Here is a 19,000-nt window from a genome sequence, read left to right as displayed (position 1 = left end):
ATATTTTAATTCCTTCTTCTTCCCATACAAGCCATATCAAATCTCAGTTCATTTTTCAACCTATTCATATAATGTGCCTTGAACATGACAGCCTCTAAATGGGATGAGCAGCTTGTTGCTACTCTGCCCACAGATCTAGTAACTAAGCCCCTTAAGTATGTATAGGTAGTAAGGACATACAGGAAGTCTGGAGGGGAAATGAGCACAGTGGAAAGGAAGGGAGTACAGGGCTCTGTGACTTTGCCCATTCCTATTCACTGCAATAAATGCCCAGTTCCTTGACAATTATTTTGGGGGAGTTAGTTCCCACTTCCCACACTTTCACAGCTGAAAGAATCCTTTGGGGTCTGTTGGGAACTGAAGACATGTATCAAGGATCAAGCATTCCCAGACCCTAGTTCCCCATACTCTTGCAATCTTTTGGGGAGCAAATATCAGATATATATGCCTCTGAGGGAAATGTTTATATAACATCAGGGTGTGATAGGGCAGTTTCCTTGTTCTTCACCATATTCTGCTGCAGGAGAGTGGTGCAAAGTTGGTGGGGTCAGGGAGGAGGCAGCAGGCAGAGTGGATTCCCATCCCATTCTGCCCCTCACCCTTCCCAAGCTTCAAAAAAGCTCCTTCATGCCGGAGCCAGCCACCTTTTAAACTCTGCAATTCTGCAAGTAAAAGAGATTCTCAATGGGATCCTTTGGTTTGATATTGTGATTCTCTGGTTCAGCACTGCTATTCTCTGGCAATAAACTTGCAAGGAAATAATGTTAAACCAGAGAATCACAGACCAGGCTAGTTGTAAAGTTTGAATGCCTTGAAAATGTTCCTTCCGTGGGAAACAATAGAGAGTGGCTGGGCGCAGCTTGTTCAGGGACCCATAGAACAGGACTCTGAGGCTCAGTCCTACTGAAATGGGAGGTGTTTCTTTAGAGGACAGTCAGGAGTAGGTTTCCTGAAAATATGGAGGAAATTTTAAAAATGACTCCCCCCCCCTTTCCGGATTTCCCTGGAAATTTTTCCCCGTAAGGAATGGTGGCTGGTTAAACCCAGAATTCTCTAATCAGGATCAGAGAATCTGAACAGGATTTCAGAGAGCCTGGATTTCCCTCCCCTCTGAAACCCACATCCAGATTACCTGCATGGGGTGTGTGTGTGTACATCCTATGTATTGCTCATATTTTCTCTCATTCTGCCCTATCTATCCACTTAAACCCCAATTGGATCTGGGCAAGTTAGGGTCTCTGAGGGTCTGTTCCCTAGCTTTTAAATTTCTAATAGCAATATTCTTCCTGTCACAGTAATTGTGAGTCATGATAGTATAAAGACCAAATTCTGAAAATACTGTGGAGACAGAAAGCCATCATATTTGGTGCAATTTGTGACCCATTACACACCAAAGTTAGGTGTGTCTGTATAGTAAGTTGGTTAGTCTTAAAGGTGCTACTGGACCTTTTACTATTTTGTAACTACAGACTAACATGGCTAACTCCTCTGGATCTGTGTCTGTATACATCCTATATATACATCTATACATCAGAGCCTATACATCTGATTCTACACTACAGTGTGCCAAATTACTGATAAACATTAAACAAAATATGTGAAAGTTTTGCCATCAGTTACAGTGGGTTTAGGATTGTCTCATAGTTACTATTTTTCTGTAATCTTCAAAAGTTAACATTTAAAACTTGAGAGTGCTAATTGTATGCTTCTTCCATTTCTAGGTTTTCAGATTCTCTTTCTTTCTAAAAGTACTGAAACTTGTTGTGGGATCATATGAAACAAGATCGGACTTTTGTTATTAGCTGGCTGACAGCCATGCTGTTCAGTATTTTGGGGGAGGGGTCCACCTTTCCTGATCAGTCATATACTAAATGTTGTTTGGCTTTTGACCTCTGAAAGCAGTAAGCAAATGTTGACAAGCTATTTGGGAATACTTCTCAGTTTTTGAAATGTGGCCAGTTCAGAATTATCTTTCACTTTTAGTTTGCAGTCTTATTGATATAATTTCTCTATCTTCAAGAGGCTAAACAAAAGGTTAATAACTATTTCTTGGGACATTAATTGAATGCTAAGTGAATTAAGATTAATGAGATCTTGCCTGGGTCTGTACCCTCATGGAGAAAGGATCCAATATGGACATGTTTTGTAAATATTTGTTCTACATTTCTATAAAATAAGCTCCACTATCTCTATATATCCCACAAAAAGACACAGTGCAGTGCTACAAGCACGTTTACCGCCTTTCTAAGTCCATTGAGGTTTGTAGGCTTAGAAGGGCGTAACTGTTTATGATTGCACTGTAATACCATTTCATGTTACAAAGTACAGTTTTCCCCTAAGCATGTTTTCTGACATGCAGATATATTTCAGAAAAAATAATGTCTAAAGCAAAATTGATTTTATTTTAAAACAAATAGTTTGGTAGTTCTACAGTTCCTTTTCCCATCCTTTTTTTTTAAAGTTGAGTTTCTGTGAAATATTGTGGACAAATGGTTGCTATCTTGTTTCCTTTTAAAAACGTGTTTTCGATATAGCTTATTGCATTATCATTATATAAAGGATGGTGGGAGACAAGTATAATTTTAAGTTCTGACCTTTCATATAGTAGCTAATGTGTCTTGTCAATATATGAAAAAATGAAAATATAAGCAAACTCAATGCCATTATTTTGTTTCTTGAAGTAGAGAAGTCATTGTACAGCTATGCCTCTTGTTTGCAGAGGAAAAGCTTGCCACAGTAATGTGGCTTTCATAATCAGTTTTTATTTTGTTTTTTCTTGTTGAATAAGAGGAAAAATAAAAGTAGAGGAAGGCTTCCAAATACCTTGAGGCAGAACTTCTTTTTGGATATAGCAACAGTTACAAGGGCTAGTATATTTAAATAATTAGCAATCCAGTAGTAATCAGTAGCAATCCAGACATCTTGTGAAAAACCTCACTGATACAAGTTGATATTTTTAAAAGGAAGTATAACATGATAATTGATCTTAAATATCAAAAAGCTAAAACTAGTTACTCATCAAAGTAATTAGAATCTACATTTAAAATTGTGAGTGAGTCAATTAGTAATTAAGCAGACCTTTTTCTTACAAGTACTGTTATATGTCTGTCATTTTATAAATATCCAAAATGGGATTTTGAGAAGCACATGGAAAAAGGGCAGGGTGGTTTGAGTGTGTTTACATTATTGCAATTATTTTACATGGACTTGTAATGATGTTCCTGATTTGGTCCAACATTGTACTGTATGAAACATTTCTGAAGTACTCTCTGACTAAGATCACATTCTGTGCCATAATGCGTACAATGATTTTTACTTTTTCGGTCTTTTTTCATCTGTTTCCCAAATTCCCAAACATTGATTCAGTTGCTTGGCAGGAACCAAACTCAGAGTCAAGTGAAATCTCTTTGAGTCACCAAAATAGTCCATAATCATATGAACCACATGATAATGAACTAAAATATAATACTATGGAAATTACAAAAATCTGTAACCTCCAACTTGGTAATGTATTCCATATGTTAGTTCTGAAACTCTTTTGATAAAAGGCCATTTGTAACCAACTGTTTCCATATAGCTGAAATTAACCTATGTTTTCTGTCTTCCTTACTTTGGAAATTTTATATTAATAATCATAACAGGTATGTAACTCTAACATTCCCAGTTTTTAAAAAACACATTGCCTGCTATGTATTATGCAAATAAATGCCATGAACATAACAAGGGCTTTCCTATTATCAGTGCATTCCATTAACTTACTTTCATGTATTGTGTGCAGAACAAAGTAGTATAGTATGTGCAAAGATTTCAGTATCTCAGTTATTTGTTTTAATACTTAAGATACAAACATCTTCACAATTATTCTGGTTTGGATCCACAAGGGCCCTTTTAAATGCAGAAGGTTATCTTCCATTGATAAAGTGGGATCCAGCTTGCTTTTTGGCTTGATCTCATTGAAGCCATGCAGGTCCCATGATCTCCAAAATAACCATTTGGTGTAATCAAAGTAGAATCCAGCCCACAAAAGAGAAAGTACAGTAGTAGCATGATGTTCTTCCAACTGACCAACAGGTTGTGCAGTCTCTTACAGAAGTATGTATATAAAGTGTATTATATCACTGCTAGGTTTTTGGCAAAAACCAGCCACCACAAGCAAGGAAATACTGTTGTTGCCTAGGCTAAAACCCAACCTGTCCTGGAAGGCTTTATCATTCTTCCAAGTCAGAAGGATCTTCTGGCCAGCCTTAATTGACAGCGTCAGTCTAGAACCTTAGAATACTTCAAAGCCCAATCTGACCTGCAACACTGTTAGCTCACCATACAGGGCAATAGCACACAGATTCATAGGTTCATTGGCAATTACTGCCAGTGAAACCATGCCTAAAATCTTGCAATAACATTTGTGGATTAGCACGAGCAGCTGTTTTCCTGCTATTCATGAAATCCATTGACTTTTCTTGTAATGACAGCCTTACATCAAATGGAAAAACAAAACTCTACACTAGTTTTTTGGGGGAGTGGGGTGCAAAAAATAGGATGCATTAATAGATGTGTATGTATGGTATCCTCAAGTCATAGCTGACTCCTGGCAACTCCTGGCAGAGTTTTCAAGGCAAGAGACTATCAGAGGTGGTTTGCCATTGCCTGCCTCTGCAACCCTGGTCTTCACTGGGTTTCCCATCCAATTACTAACCAAAGCTGACCCTGCTTAGCTTCTGAGATCTGACGAGGTCAGGCTCACATGAGCTATCCAGGTCAGGGTGCATTAATAGCTGTGCAAAGGGAAAATATAAAATATTGACACACAATCTTAATAACATTAAGTTCAGAGCTACTGTTGTGAAGCTGGCCTCTACTAAAACAGACCATCAGTCTATGGAAGTCAGTATATTCTACTCAGACTGCCAGTGGCTCTCCAGGGTTTCAGGCAGAGGTCTTTCACATCACATACTGCTTGCTACTTTTAACTGACGATGCTGGGGATTGAACTTGGGACCTTCTAGGGCGCCAAGAAGATGTTCTTCAGCTGAGCCACAGCCCCTTCCCCTATAAAAGAAAAACAGCAGGAACATAATACTTGGATTAGGAGCCTTGTACAGCCTGAATTTGAAGATCTGTCACAGCACATATTTTGGGAAATTAGTCATGCCGTAGTTTGGACCCAAATTATATGTAACTCATGTCCAGCCCAGTCCTAGTACATATGTATATGCCATCAAGTTGCAGCCAACTCTTTCCAACCCTAACTAGGGGCTTTCAAATCAAGTGAGAAGTAGAGGTTGTTTGTCATTGCCTTCCTCTACAGAGTCTTCCTTGGTAGTCCCCCCCATTCAAGTAATAATGCTACTTAACTTCCAAGATCTAATGATCGGGCCATACCATATTCTGCCTTCCCTCCCCATCCAGTCTTAGTACTGTATATATATTTAGTTACGTGGATTAAGACAGATTAAGTAATATTTCCACCTATCTTAATATTAAGTAGTTAATTTTGAAGGTAATTGTTAATTAATATTAGGAACACTAATTTAATGCTTATCTAAGAGTATGTTATCAATTGGTAGGCACCACAGTGTCCTCTAGTGATGACAAAGCACAACAGCAATCAAATCCAGCCACTTAGATACACTGTATGACACTGAAGAAGTCTGGAAAAGCTAATAAAGGTTAGCCTTTAAAATAAGGACCAAATACAAGATGGTCATCACAATGGGTAAGTCTTGAGAAGTAGACCTCCCATTTTCCCCATAAGAAATGGATAAATGAATATGTGTCTCTCTTCTGTACCTTGTCAGATACAACAGCATGCATAATATATTTATTAGGCTTATTTCGTGACATTTCTTTCTTGAAGTGCAAACAAAATATTTTGCAGCCATTTGGATTCTGATTACTGAAATATTTTAAAGTTGCTTGCAAATTTGCATTTATTTTGCTGGATAACTGTTCCAACATATATAAAATATGTGCCACATATTAAGTCTGCTACACAATAATGAATCTTGCTACATAAATGAGATTATTTTCATTTCCTTGATTTTTAATTCAAACAAGTAAAAAAACCCCTTTGACTGCAAACCTGTTTATTCTGATTTTGGGGAGGGGCTTTTTGTTGTGCAAGTTGAAATATTTGTGTTAATGGCATTCAATAGGAAACTGCCAAACTCCTATTTTAATGTAGAAAAAATAGATTAGGTTGCAATCAGTTAACTGGATCCTAAAGTTCTTTTGCATGTATTGAAGACACTTTAGCTCATGAGAATATATCCATGTTTTTTGCATATTTCCCACTCAAGTTGCAGTTTGCTGCATTACATCCCAGACTGTCCCCAAGAGTATATAGTCAGAAGCTGGTGGTGTTATAAGCTACAGAAGAGGGAAGGTATCATGAACCCAGCTGAGTCAGGCTTGGACTAGTTAGAGGAGAAACCAGATGAGTTATAGGAAGAGACAGGAACACTGTCTGAGGCAAATTGGGAAGTCTGGGCTAATTCTGCACCATGGGATTTCCTTTAGACCCAAAGCCATTGGCTTCCAAGGCTATGCACCATGACTTGTAGCCAAGACCTCACCACTGGGTGACCCAGTAGGCATTCCAGGTCCAGAGTTAGTGATCCCTCCGTTGAACCAGGTCCTGGACTACCAATCCTCTAGGGTCTTCCACCACCCAGCAGGAATAACAGAGAGCCAAGCTACAAGAGACAAATTACATGAGAAGGAGCACGTGAAGAGAGTCGCAATGTTAGCTGAGAAGCTGAGTTTGAAAAGCAATCAGAAGACAGAGCCCGAAGGCTCTGTCAGTTTCACCTCCCCTTCTAGGAGGCTAAGAGGAAATTAACAAACCCTCTGAGGAGCAATCTTTGCTGGCTCTGTAGAGAGGGGAAATTGACAAAGCCTTCAGATCTCTCTTAAAACTCAGCTTCCCAACTAACATTGCAACTCCCTTCATGTGCTCCTCCTCATGTAATTCATCTCTTGTAGCTTAGTTCTGAGACAGCAGACCTGTACAGGAGCAGCCTAGATGAGATGCAGTGGCAGGCTGGCAGCCTGTGCTTAACTTGACCATTGCTCCAGTAGACTGAATCCTTTGCAGATTCTGGCCCCGTCAAGATGAATCCCAGGTGCTGCCTTCCAATTAGGTGAGGCTATTCCTTCTCAGTCTATTTAAGCTTTGAGTTAGGAGGGAAATCTTGCTGGATCTATCAATATGCAAGGCTCCAGCTCTTGTGTTCTGGCTCCAGACTCAGATTCCAAACTATTTTGTTGACTTGCTGTGGCACCTGGACTCAGAACACAAGAAAGCAGAAAAAATCCATACCATGAGTAGATCCCCCTTGCAATCTTCTAGATCCAGTCCAAACACTTCCTTCTTCTGTGAGGTCTTGCTCCAATTGAAGTAGTTTTATCCTGGTGGAAAAGATCTTCCCCTGCTGGAATAAGAGTGGAGAACAATCTCTTGGAGAAAGACTTCTCAAAGCAGAAGAAAGTCATTGGATCCAGCTCAGAGTAATTACATGGAAATGTAAAGAAAGAAAATGGTTTTATATGTAAATTGGTATCTATTTTTTTTTTTGCCTGAAAGAGGCCTATGGTTTAACGCTATCTTTTGACATATATTTCTTGAATACTGCAGTACCAGAATGAAATATGGTACATGATATTCAGGAGGATACAGTTGTAGATTTCAAGTCTATATGCCAGATTAACCTATGTACCTGCTTGCAAAGGAGGAAAGGAAAATGCAAAATATATTCTAATGTTCCATTGTAGACTGATATATTAGGACGACAGTTGGTCTGCACATTTTGATAGCAACTATTTTATGCCGAAGTTTTTATCCCTCCTATAGTCCCATATCCATTTTCAAGGTCACCAGGAAAGATACAAAACATCACATAGCATAATAGCTCTCCTGAAGGCTGAGTCATAGAAAAAGATGTTGGTAAACATTCAGGACCCAATTCTGCATACCGAATTTGAATCTTAGCTTAGTTACTATGTTTTCAAAAGGCCAGAAATATGCAGATTAGATTGTATCATCAGAAGCACAACTCTTGAACATTGTTTTTACTAGTTATTTGTAATTGACCAATGTCAGATGGCATGTGAGGATAAAAGTCATTTTAGTATTACAGAGGAAATCAGCTCTGAGACTATTCCTTTTATTGTAGTTTCTCATGTGTGTGTGTGTGTGCGCGCGCGCGCGCGCGCCGTCAAATCAGAGCCACCTGATAGCAATCTTGTAGGCAAGGCAAGGGACAACAGATGGTGGTTTGCTGTTGCCTGTCTCTGCATAGGGACCTTGGTCTTCCTTGGCTGTCTTCCATCCAAGTACTAACCAGGGCTGATCCTGCTCCAAAATCCGATGAGATCAGGCTAGCCTGGGCCATCTCAGTCAGGGCCTTCATTTGCTAACTGGCCTTTTCTCACTAGCCAAGATCAACTAGGTATGCAGTACTTATATATCGAATTCCAATCTGATATTAAATCTTTGTGCATGGGGTTAGGCTTCCCCCCCCAAAAAACTTCTCTGCTTCCATGCCCTATTGTATCTTTTTCGCTGACTGTCCAAACTGCTGTTCATTATTGTACTGTTTAGTACATTATTGCTCAGTGAATAGACCAACTGTTGATTGTATTGTATTTTCATTTGCACTGTATAATCTGTCTTGGATCTCAGTGAGAAAGGTGGAATAATAATAATGATGATGATGATGATGATGATGATGATGATAAATCATCTTAATTGTATGCATACAGATAAACAGAGCATACCTAGCTCAGCAGCAACAGAAGACTTGCTTCTCAAGAGTGAGTTGCATGTAGAAAATCTCATGGTTTTCAATGGACTTAGATGGGAGTAACTCTGCCTAGAACTGCATTGTTGATCTATATCAGTAAATTAACAACATATTGTGCATACCTTTCACTTCTACAAAATATGTATAAAGTCACATTTTGAAAAGCTAAATTCCCATCAGGCAAAATCATTTCAAATGCATTAAAACAGATTAGGATTCTTAGGATAATTATAACTATTACTTTGCATACTGAATATCATACACACGAAGTTCTGTGTCTGCCCAGATTATTCAGAGAAATGCTTCATATGGATGGTTCCAAACAGTTTTTAGATGTATAATCATGAGTAAAAACATGAAAGTGTTTGCCCTTGGTTATAGCCATACAGTCAGAAACAGAAGTTTGGTACGTGATGATATATGTGCTTAAGCTACCATTTCCTACATTAATTTTCTTTGTCTAATTTTCATCTTTATGAAAACAAGCATTAACTGAATCATCTGTGGTTCATTTTTCTAAAAATCTTCACCACACTACATTGCAAATAGCATTACCAGATGAGGAGCTGGGTGTGAAAAAGACAACATTTTCAAGAAAGACAATTTTAAAAATTACCAGAAAACTGTATTATTCTCAATGATAACTATTAATTCTGTGGAAGGAAGAATGTAAAATGGGTTCAAACTCAAAACAGAGATGCAAGCAAGAACCTTTTGTATGATCTCTATGGAGGAATTCCTTGCCTTACCCCATCTTATTTATGAATATTTGCTTTTTCACCTTTTTTGGGTCTTAAGGTGCTTCCAGGAATTGACTTTTCTTCTAATGGTTTTGTGGACAGTTGACATGTTGGCAGGCTAACACACCTGACAACCACAACCTACACATGAATTGTGCTGAATGTCAATTTAAATGTATTGGCAGAAACAGAACAGAAAAGGAGGCAATAACTGTAATGCAAATAGAACAGGGGTTGCTTCGGATTACTGAATTTAAAAAAAAGGTCTATGAATAATGAAGTTGCTTCCAAGTTTTCAGCCATAGCTTCTGGAGAAACATATATCTGAAACATCTTTAATGAAAAATCTCCATTATTTCAGTGATAGTGAGAATATACATTAGACATGTTTTGGCTTCTATTATATATTTTGAGAGTTTTAAGGTATCAAATAAAGCAGATTGAGGCATGTCCATGGATGCTATCTAGATCAAAGATCAGTAACTTTTTGGCCCAAGTGCTAAATGAAATCTGAAGATGATGTTGTCCCACAAACAAATAAGAGGAGACAGGTAAGAGTTGTGCTGGCCAAAAAGGCATCTCCACTTGAAGAGTGCTAGCAGTGACAGTTTCTGCTCTTCAGAGAGGCAGTGGCACCTGATATGTAGCTGACAACCTTCTATACCTGCCTGAATTTACCGATCAGCAATGCCACCCAACTGCACAAGACTGCACTGTCCAGTGCTTTGGTGCTACTGGCACTTCCTTGCAGGGGACCCAGAAGGAACTTCAATTCAGAAGAAGCTTCAGTGACCCAGACTTGTTCTACTATACCCTCTACTTTGGGGTAGAACACAGGAGCTGCCATTCCAAGCAACATGCCACTGTCCATGCCAACATTCAATTCAAGTGCCAGGGGTTGCAAATCCCAGTCTTGAGCTATCAAACTGCATCGCAATCTTGAAATTAACTTCACTGGGTTGTGTATAGCATCTGGTAGTAGGAGAGGACATGGAATGAAATCTCACACCTCCTTGCTTATTCCATCAGCAGAACTTTGATGGCAGAAGAGACAGGAAGGGTGACTTTATCCTTTTCCCCCTTCTCATGGCAGCCTCCGTCCTGATAGCATGGATGGTTTTTGCAATCCCAGAATGCAACTTCCCTGAAGTCATAAGGGACTTCTGGGAGAAGAGAAATGTATGTGTCTGTATATATATATATTTTCTCTAGATAGTATACATCACTTTATAGCTACCTAGAAAAACTATGCTGAATGCTTTGAATATTTTTCCTGTAACTTTGAATCACTTGTTGCCAGTTAAAGCATTCTTTGTCTTGAACATGTGATATTGAAACATATTCACAGACTGTGCCCTTTTGTTTTTAATACTTCGGGAAGTGTTTTTACTTTGAAACTCACCTATCCCCTTGTTCCTTTTGGTAAAATGACTCTGGTTTTCACTGTCTTTCCTTAGTCGATTACTGACGTGGAGAGATGTGCAGCATATCATTGTAAGGACTTCACGGGCAGGACATCTGATTGCTAATGACTGGAAAACCAATGCTGCTGGTTACAAGGGTGAGAACTTTCTTTCCTATTCATTATTACAAGCTAAACATTTTTTCACCTTTTGAAGAATAAAAAAGCTTAAATGCTTTACCTGTCCTCTAACATTTGGGTAGTGTCTGTTGGTAAACAAAACTATAACATCAGGTCTTTAGGAATTCTTTGTCCCTATGTGGTCATCTGCCATTTATGTAGATTTGTACCTTTGGGTAAGATAAAAGGATTATCTTTGGAAAATTGCATGGGGGTTAATATTAATTGTTCTTTGAAGCAAATGGCCTTCAGCTAGCTCTTGTTCTGGGAAAAACCAATGTGATTGTAAATCTGATGCGTAGAACGATATTTTTACAATTTTATCAGTGCAATCCTATAGATATTTATGAAGAAGTAAGTTCCACATTATTCAATGAGGCTTATTTCCAAGCAAGCATGCATTGCATAGCATGCAATGACTTTTTTAAAAGCCATCATCCTAACCACTGAGAAATGGCAGTGAATTGCTTTTAATTCAGTGGACTTGTTTCCCTAAAATGCTATTAAGTGTCTAGTTTTGACATCCTAAGCAGAGTTACCCCCTTCTAAGTCCATTGGCTGCTGCAGAGCTCCAGCTGGCTCACTTCCCTTGCCCACCAGACAGTAAGCAGAAATTTGCCAAATTTAAGGGAGATTTTTAACAATGCATAGCCCTGTCTTCTGTGGGGATGTGCTTGTTCTTCTCTTCAGCAGGCAGAAGAGGAGGCTAGCTATGGAGATCAGTCTGTGATCAGCTTGAGTAGAATTCTGTTCTTTCTTGTTGTCACAGTCCTATGGGTATTGACCTGAACTAGTTCTGTTTAGGAGAAGGAGGTAATTGAACGTTATGTTTTATATAAATAGACAGACACACACACACACACACACACACACACACACACACACACTTTGGGTAAGATAAAAGGATTATCTTTGGAAAATTGTATGGAGGTTAATATTAATTGTTCTTTGAAGCAAAATGGCCTTCAGCTAGCTCTTGTTCTGAGAAAAACAAATGTGATTTTTAATCTGATGTGTAGAACAATATTTTTACAATTTTATCAGTGCAATATGTATAAAAATGAAATCAGGCTTAGCATACTTGCTACTTTTCTCAGGAAAAGTATGTGTTGCTGGTTGACTACCACCAACAAAAAGATATAAAACAGAGAACAATGTATAATGGCAGGATTCATCAGGAAATAGTGATTTGTCAAAATGTGTATCCATTTGCATCATATTATCATAAATGAATGACCTAAAACCTATGCTGTGGAGTGCTAATATTCAGAATGATGTATTTGTAATACTTTTAGCCAGTAGTAATTCCTGAAAACCACTCAGATCAGTGGATTTGATCTCATAAACTCTGAATGGAAGGAGCAAGGAGTACCAGCAAACTTAATTACTAGAGTCAGGGGACCCATGTGAACAAGTACCCAGGCAAGATGGGCCAGGCTACACTGAGCGGGAGGGTGAAATTACCCTCTCCTCCAGTCAGCATAGCTCTGCTAATGGAAGAAGCAGGAAAGATCTCAGAAGTCAACTTTCCCAGGCTGGCATGGGATTAGTGGGGAGATCTGTGACCATCAGTACTTTCAGGTTCAGAATTCAAGCCAGTGACTACAGGTGACTATAATACATGATATATTGCGGTATTTGTGTGCAGTTATAGAGGCCATCTTCTGTTTAAGCCCCAGTTGGGGTTCATGTACTATGTGTCAGCACCTCAGGGGCTTCCCTAGCCTGTTTAATGTCATGGATGAAAGCAGACAGGGTTGGAAACCAGGATTAAAATGTGACCTGACAGTACTGGAACTGGAAAAAGAAAAAAATATGGCCCCACCACTGTGGAACTGAAGAATCAACTTTAACCCAAATAAAAAGAATAGTTTTTAGTAAATTATTTTGGAAACATAAGCTGAGCAAATGGTTCTAATAAAACCCCAGCTTTCTTTAAACCTCTTGTTAGTTTTGGATGAAGGAAAAGCAAATGATTTAGATTAAATAACAACATCCAACTTTGAGCTTGGTGCAGGAAGGGGGGACTTGAACACAGCTGCTGGCAGGCGTGGAACAGTATTTTACTATTGCACGTGGCAGTATTTAGTGTAATATTTCACTATTGTTCTAAACTGCCGCCAAGAGTAACAATTAAAGACCCATTCTTCATAAAATGAATTGCTCTGATCAGACTGAGTCCCTTATGGAAATGTGCTATCATTCTCCTGATGGCAGAAACCATATTTCTTCTATGGCATGTTCATAAGAAGGTGTATGAAGCTAGGGAAATAGGCTTCTAAAAAGTAGTAAAACAGATTGAAACATGGGGGTGGGTGGGATTTGCGTTTCCTTCATGAATACTAGATTTTTAAAAGGAAAGTGTAGAAGAGAGCAGAGGCCTATTTCTTCAGAAATGGAAAAACTCAGGAGGGAAAAATAACAAAACCTGAAGGAGGCTTTTGCTCAACAAAGGGTCAGTGAGAGCTGGCACTTGAAAGTGGGTCAGCGTGCCTTTTCAGTGAACTGTTTCACTTGCTCACATAGCAACACTGTGCCTTAGAATAGTTACTCCTACTGATTGTATGTCAAAAACACAGAGAGGAGACCATTGGTCTCCACAGTAATAGAAGAAAAATGAATGAAAAATATTGGTATTCTTTATCTTTTGCCTGATCTGTGGGAGCTTACAAATTGGGTAGAAATGGACTGTTAGTGTTCAGTACAACTGCTTAGCTAACAATGCTCATTAAATGCACATTAGCCAAATGAACCCCAAGTATTATTAAAACTCAGCCAGTTATAGCTAGTGTTTCTCAAACTTTCATTTTACAGGTGCTCATACTCAGAGACACCCAGATATATTCACTCAGTATCCAAGATGATTTATAGTGCATCTCTGACTACTACAAAAAAATTGCCCAAGTGGAATATGCCCTGCATGATTCTCGTCTATCTGCTTCTCAACCTTTTATTCTTCCTTAAGAACATTTTATAGTAAAGGATCACTGTTTTACAAAAGCTAGAGAACATCCTTTTTCTTCCTGTTTCAGAGGCATCAAAACTATTGATCTTTATCAACTATGTAAAATTCATATGGAATTTCTGCTTTTACCTGCATGTCTTCAGCCATCAATAGGGACTGATACAAACAGTGATGGTACAGGGAGAATATAGCATAAGTCAGATGCAGTTTCAGAATAACAAAAGCAGGTTAATATTTTTCTGATGAAGAAATAGTGTTATTATCCATTTATCTAGGAAGTAAGGCAGCTCAAAATGAATCATTTATATATATTACACTCAAAAGTTATATTCATGTCAATATCATTAAAAATTTGACTTTGACTCCAGTATTTCTCCAGTATTTCTAAAAATTGTATTTGTTATGCTTATACTAATCTAGGAGACTGTGTTGACTCAACATAAGCACATCCATAGAATATCCCAAATTATTATTCCAACTTTGAAGTTGCTGTTATGATGGTATCACAATATCCATGTAAAACTTTCCAGTAAGACTGAAAGAAGTACAGTGTAAGAAGCAAAACAAATACTGTCCCAAGGTAGCCTAGCGCACTTGCTAAAAGTGGAATTTGTACAGTTATACAGTAATTATTTACCCGCATGTGTGCTTTTAACTTGGTAACTTCTTGGCAAGTCTGTTTTCAAATGAAAGGATAATGAATAAATAGCTGGACGAATTTGTGTCATTAGAATTTCTAAGTGGTCCCTGGCAGTACATCCAATGTCAAACTTTCTTAGAAGAGTCTCAGAAAAAAAGGGAACTTGGTGATTTAAAATGTATCCTTGATACAATCAAAAATGGATTGGCTTACTCAAAATAAGTGCTCAGTGCTTGTCATGAATAATACAAAATACATCTAAAACTTTTACATTTCACAATTCATATAACTATAAATACACCTCAATGAATATCAAATGCTTTCAATGTAATATCAAATATGAACCGGCAATCAATAAATAAATCCAAAGCACAGTCCATAAAAAGCACAGTCTTTATAAATCATCAAGGTTGTTACTTGCTCTTTCCTTCCATGGCTCTCTGCTCTCTTCAGTCCTGAAATAACTTGTAACACCGCACCATGGCATATAATTCTGTATCACAGAGGATTTCCACGAGGAGCACATGGTTTCCAAATCTACCTGACAAACTGTTAGCCGAGTTTGTTTCACACACACCGGCTTTTTCAAGGGCATTTAAAGCATCATGAATTGTATTTTCACACTGGACGTACTGGCACTTTCTAGCGACAGTGTGAAAATATAATTCATACAATACAAATACTGTGCTTTTTACGGACTGTGCTTTGGATGTATTTATTGATTGCTGGTTTATATTTGATATTGCATTGGAAGCATTTGATATTTATTGAGGTGTATTTATGGTTATATGAATTGTGAAATGTAAAAGTTTCAGATGTATTTTGTATTATTTATGACAAGCACTGAGCACTTTATATATAATACACATTGTTAAACTACTGTTTTGAAGAGTCAATGTGGGGATTTTGTTTTCGTAGTCTATAGTTTCTCTTCCCACTGTAATGCCTCTGTAAAGCAAATTACTCAAAATAAGAACTGTAAATAGTTGGTCTGTTCCAGTATATTTTCATCCTAGATACTTTGTTTGATATCCATGGCATGTCTCTTTAAGTCTCATCACCTTGCTGATATTGCCTATGGATATTGCCTATGACTAAGACCAAGAGAGAGCTATAAGCGGGCAGAGGAATCTAGTGCAAATGTCACTTCAGCCTAGGATCCCACTGGAACATCTAAGGACAGATGCCTTCATCCTAAATCCTCTATCTGAATTAGATGAATAGACTGGCTTGCCTTAAAAGGTTGTCATCAGGATTATTGAAATAATGCACATGAAATACTTTTAACGCCTAGTAAAATGCTGTAAACATACTATTATATTGTCAATAATTTTAATAATCAAAATGTTAAAAAATCATGGATGTACATAGATCTGGCGAAGCAGAAAACACAAATTTTTGCACATTGGACCAGAAAGCCTTTTCAGATGGACACTGATTTTAACTAGGTCATATAAGACTCCAGGAGAACTAGTGGGTGACTTGTCTATCCTGCCTGATACACACTTCACAGAATTTTCAGGGGGGGCATGTTTCTTATAAAGCAAGACTCTAGTCCATTTTCTTACAGAAATGCAGGGAGAAAGGTACTGGCATTCCATCTTCTACTTACCACTGAAAAAGACATTGTCAAGTCCTCATCCTTGCTTTCTCCCATGCTCTGAGATTAGGACTAACGGACTGAGGAGGCCATAATTAGAGGTGGCACGATCCCCAAAAAATTAACGATCCAGCTGATCATGGATTGGCGCCGGCGATGATCCCAAATTAACTATCCACACCGATCATCTCCCGTGCCTGATCTGTGGATCGTGGATCATGGCCCAGCTATGCGGGAAGGTGGGTGGTGGCGGCAGCCACCGGGCTCAGCAAGCATGGGGAGACGCCCTCCCCTCAGAGGGCGGGGGGTCTGGCCGCTCGTCTGTGTTTGGCCATCAGAGCTGCCTATCAGGGTTTGCAGGGATGAGATTGGAGTGCCCATGGCTACCGAACACCCCCTTCCCCCTCCCTCCCCTGGCTGTCTTCTCCCAACTGGTGACTGCTTTGCTGCTCCGTGGTTGGAAGGAAGCCCTGCTGATCAAGGAAAGCTGGGCTTCCATTTGGGTTTCCAGGGCAACAGAAGGAGGGCAAACATAGCTCAGGCATTCCCCTAGCTCCGTTGCCAGGGGAATAGATTGCTGGCGCCTGAGTGTCTGGATTCCTGATCCAAGCCCGATCGCCCCAATCCGGGCCCCTCCCAATCGCTGGATCGTTGGCCGTGGACTATCATGATCTGCTGGTTCATGATCGCGCAATCGCCATTATTGTGGGGGTTTTTTTTATCATAATGCGGATCGTGCCCATCTGTAGCCATAATGCTCAGATAAACTTTCACTACAGATAAAGTACTGCATTGCTCATGGCCAAAGAATGAAGAGAGCATAATATCCAAGCAGACACTAACAGAGAAGTGTGAGCCATTTGGGCCAATTCCTTTTACTGTATCGTTCTGCATCATGCCCAGCATTGTTCCTGCACTCTTCCTGAAGCCCAAGGGCAGCATTTTTGAGAATGCAGTAGTTCGCAACAGTAAAAGAGAGTGAGGAAAGTTGTGTTTCAGGAGGAACTCTGTTTGTGGTACTTTAGGTACCATCCATAGGTTAGAATCCTACCTATATACTGCCTCAGGTTGTTGCATCCAGTCTCTTTTGAGAGAAGAATGTAAGGACCCTTGTTAAATCTACAACAGATTCACATTCTTTGTGGTCTCAAACACCACACTCCTATAAAAAATGCTAATCCTTTCATTAATTTAAAAATTGAGAAATCGCTAGCAAACTATACAGCATTTTATAGAATGATTATGGTATAGTTGGACGATATGTATTAGTATCACATTAACCTCCAGCTCTGCCATATTTCTTTCCTCCTCTCCGTTAAATGAAAACCCTACCTCATCTCTGACGCAGCTTTTGAGAGAATTCAGAATCACACATTTCTATGTCTACACTGATGTCATTCTTCCAAGCCTTGAGAGGCTTCTCACTTGCCTACCACATAGCTGGCTGGAACATTTGTAATTGACTTTAATAAGTTTGTGGTTTTGTGTTTGTGAAGTGTAAAATTTGTTTAGTCACACAATGCTGTATTGGACAATAACCTCTGTTTTGAGTCAGTGATCTCCTTAGAATTTGGGCCTAGATGAGCTATTGCCACTTAAAATCCAATTTGATTTAAATATTAAGTTGATCTAAGCAGATTTATATTTAGGTTTTGTTGTTTTACATGGATAAATGCTGTTCCCAGATGTACCTTTATGTCTCTTAATTAAATTATAGTTACCTGATGTCTGAACAACTGCCTTCTTAAAGCACTTGGCCTGTGCTTCTAGCCTTAGTGTTAGATCATTTAAAATAGTTTCCTTCCAAAGGTTCATGAGGCAGACTGAATTCCAGAATGTATTGTCAGTACATGTTCTCTTGGTTTATAGGGAATATAAACTAGATGAAGAAGGAAGGGTGTGAACTGCTGAATCACTGAAATTTGTACCATAGATCATTTTCAAAAGTTTCCTTCTGCCATTCTGTCTGCAAATAGCAGAACTACTCTTAGGAGACTGAAGAGGTTGGTGAACTCAGAATATCTCCAGATTGAGGCAGTAATCTACCTATATGCTACTACTTTACAAGTAAAATCCTGTATAGTCAACTGAAACTGAAGCCAATAGACCTACTTCAGTTTCCCAAGTGTGAGGGCTGGGAGATTCAGTTTTATCTCATTCATTTAGATTCCTCATAATTTTTGTTTTGTTTCTTTATAGAAATAAGAGCTTTTGCTGTCATATGATTGATTTGCTATCAAAACTAATGGAGAATCCATATTAGCTGCCTTTGTTGACCTTCAAGCAGTTTTTGATTCAGTATCTCATACTCATTTATAGGAAAAGTTGAATTCCACCTCTATTCCTAAGTGGTTATTGACTCAGATTAAGAATTAATATACTGGGAATGTTCTACAGGTAAAAACTTTGAATATGAATTCATCTCCATGATCGTTAAAAATCTAAAAAGGTGTATGGCAAGGATGTAGCTATAGAGAGGCACGAATTGAAATACAAACCAAAGTTTGTCACGAACTTTGCCGTTTTTTGGTTCGCAAACTGATGGTTCGTCAGAAGGCATTTCTGATGACCTGTGATGAACCTCTGCAGCCTGCAGACAGCCTGGCAACAGGGGGGATGAGCTTTCTGCAGACCTTCTGCTGCCCTGGAAGTTTTCATGAACAAAACAAACC

General features: G+C 38.8%; 1 protein-coding gene across 2 annotated transcripts in view; it reads left to right on the top strand.

Moving 5' to 3' along the window:
- Positions 1-19,000, top strand: part of PCSK5 (proprotein convertase subtilisin/kexin type 5) — a 387,486-nt gene that overhangs the window by 217,181 nt on the left and 151,305 nt on the right. For both annotated transcript variants that reach the window (XM_054986670.1, XM_054986669.1), the window contains exon 10: positions 10,999-11,102. In XM_054986670.1, coding sequence (XP_054842645.1) covers positions 10,999-11,102 — 104 coding nt within the window. The remainder of the gene's footprint in view (positions 1-10,998; positions 11,103-19,000) is intronic.

Source organism: Eublepharis macularius, chromosome 8 (genome assembly GCF_028583425.1).
Source record: "Eublepharis macularius isolate TG4126 chromosome 8, MPM_Emac_v1.0, whole genome shotgun sequence".
Taxonomy (NCBI): Eukaryota; Metazoa; Chordata; class Lepidosauria; order Squamata; family Eublepharidae; genus Eublepharis; species Eublepharis macularius.
Note: the sequence above shows the minus strand (reverse complement) of the source record. Positions and strands in the feature narration are given on the sequence as shown.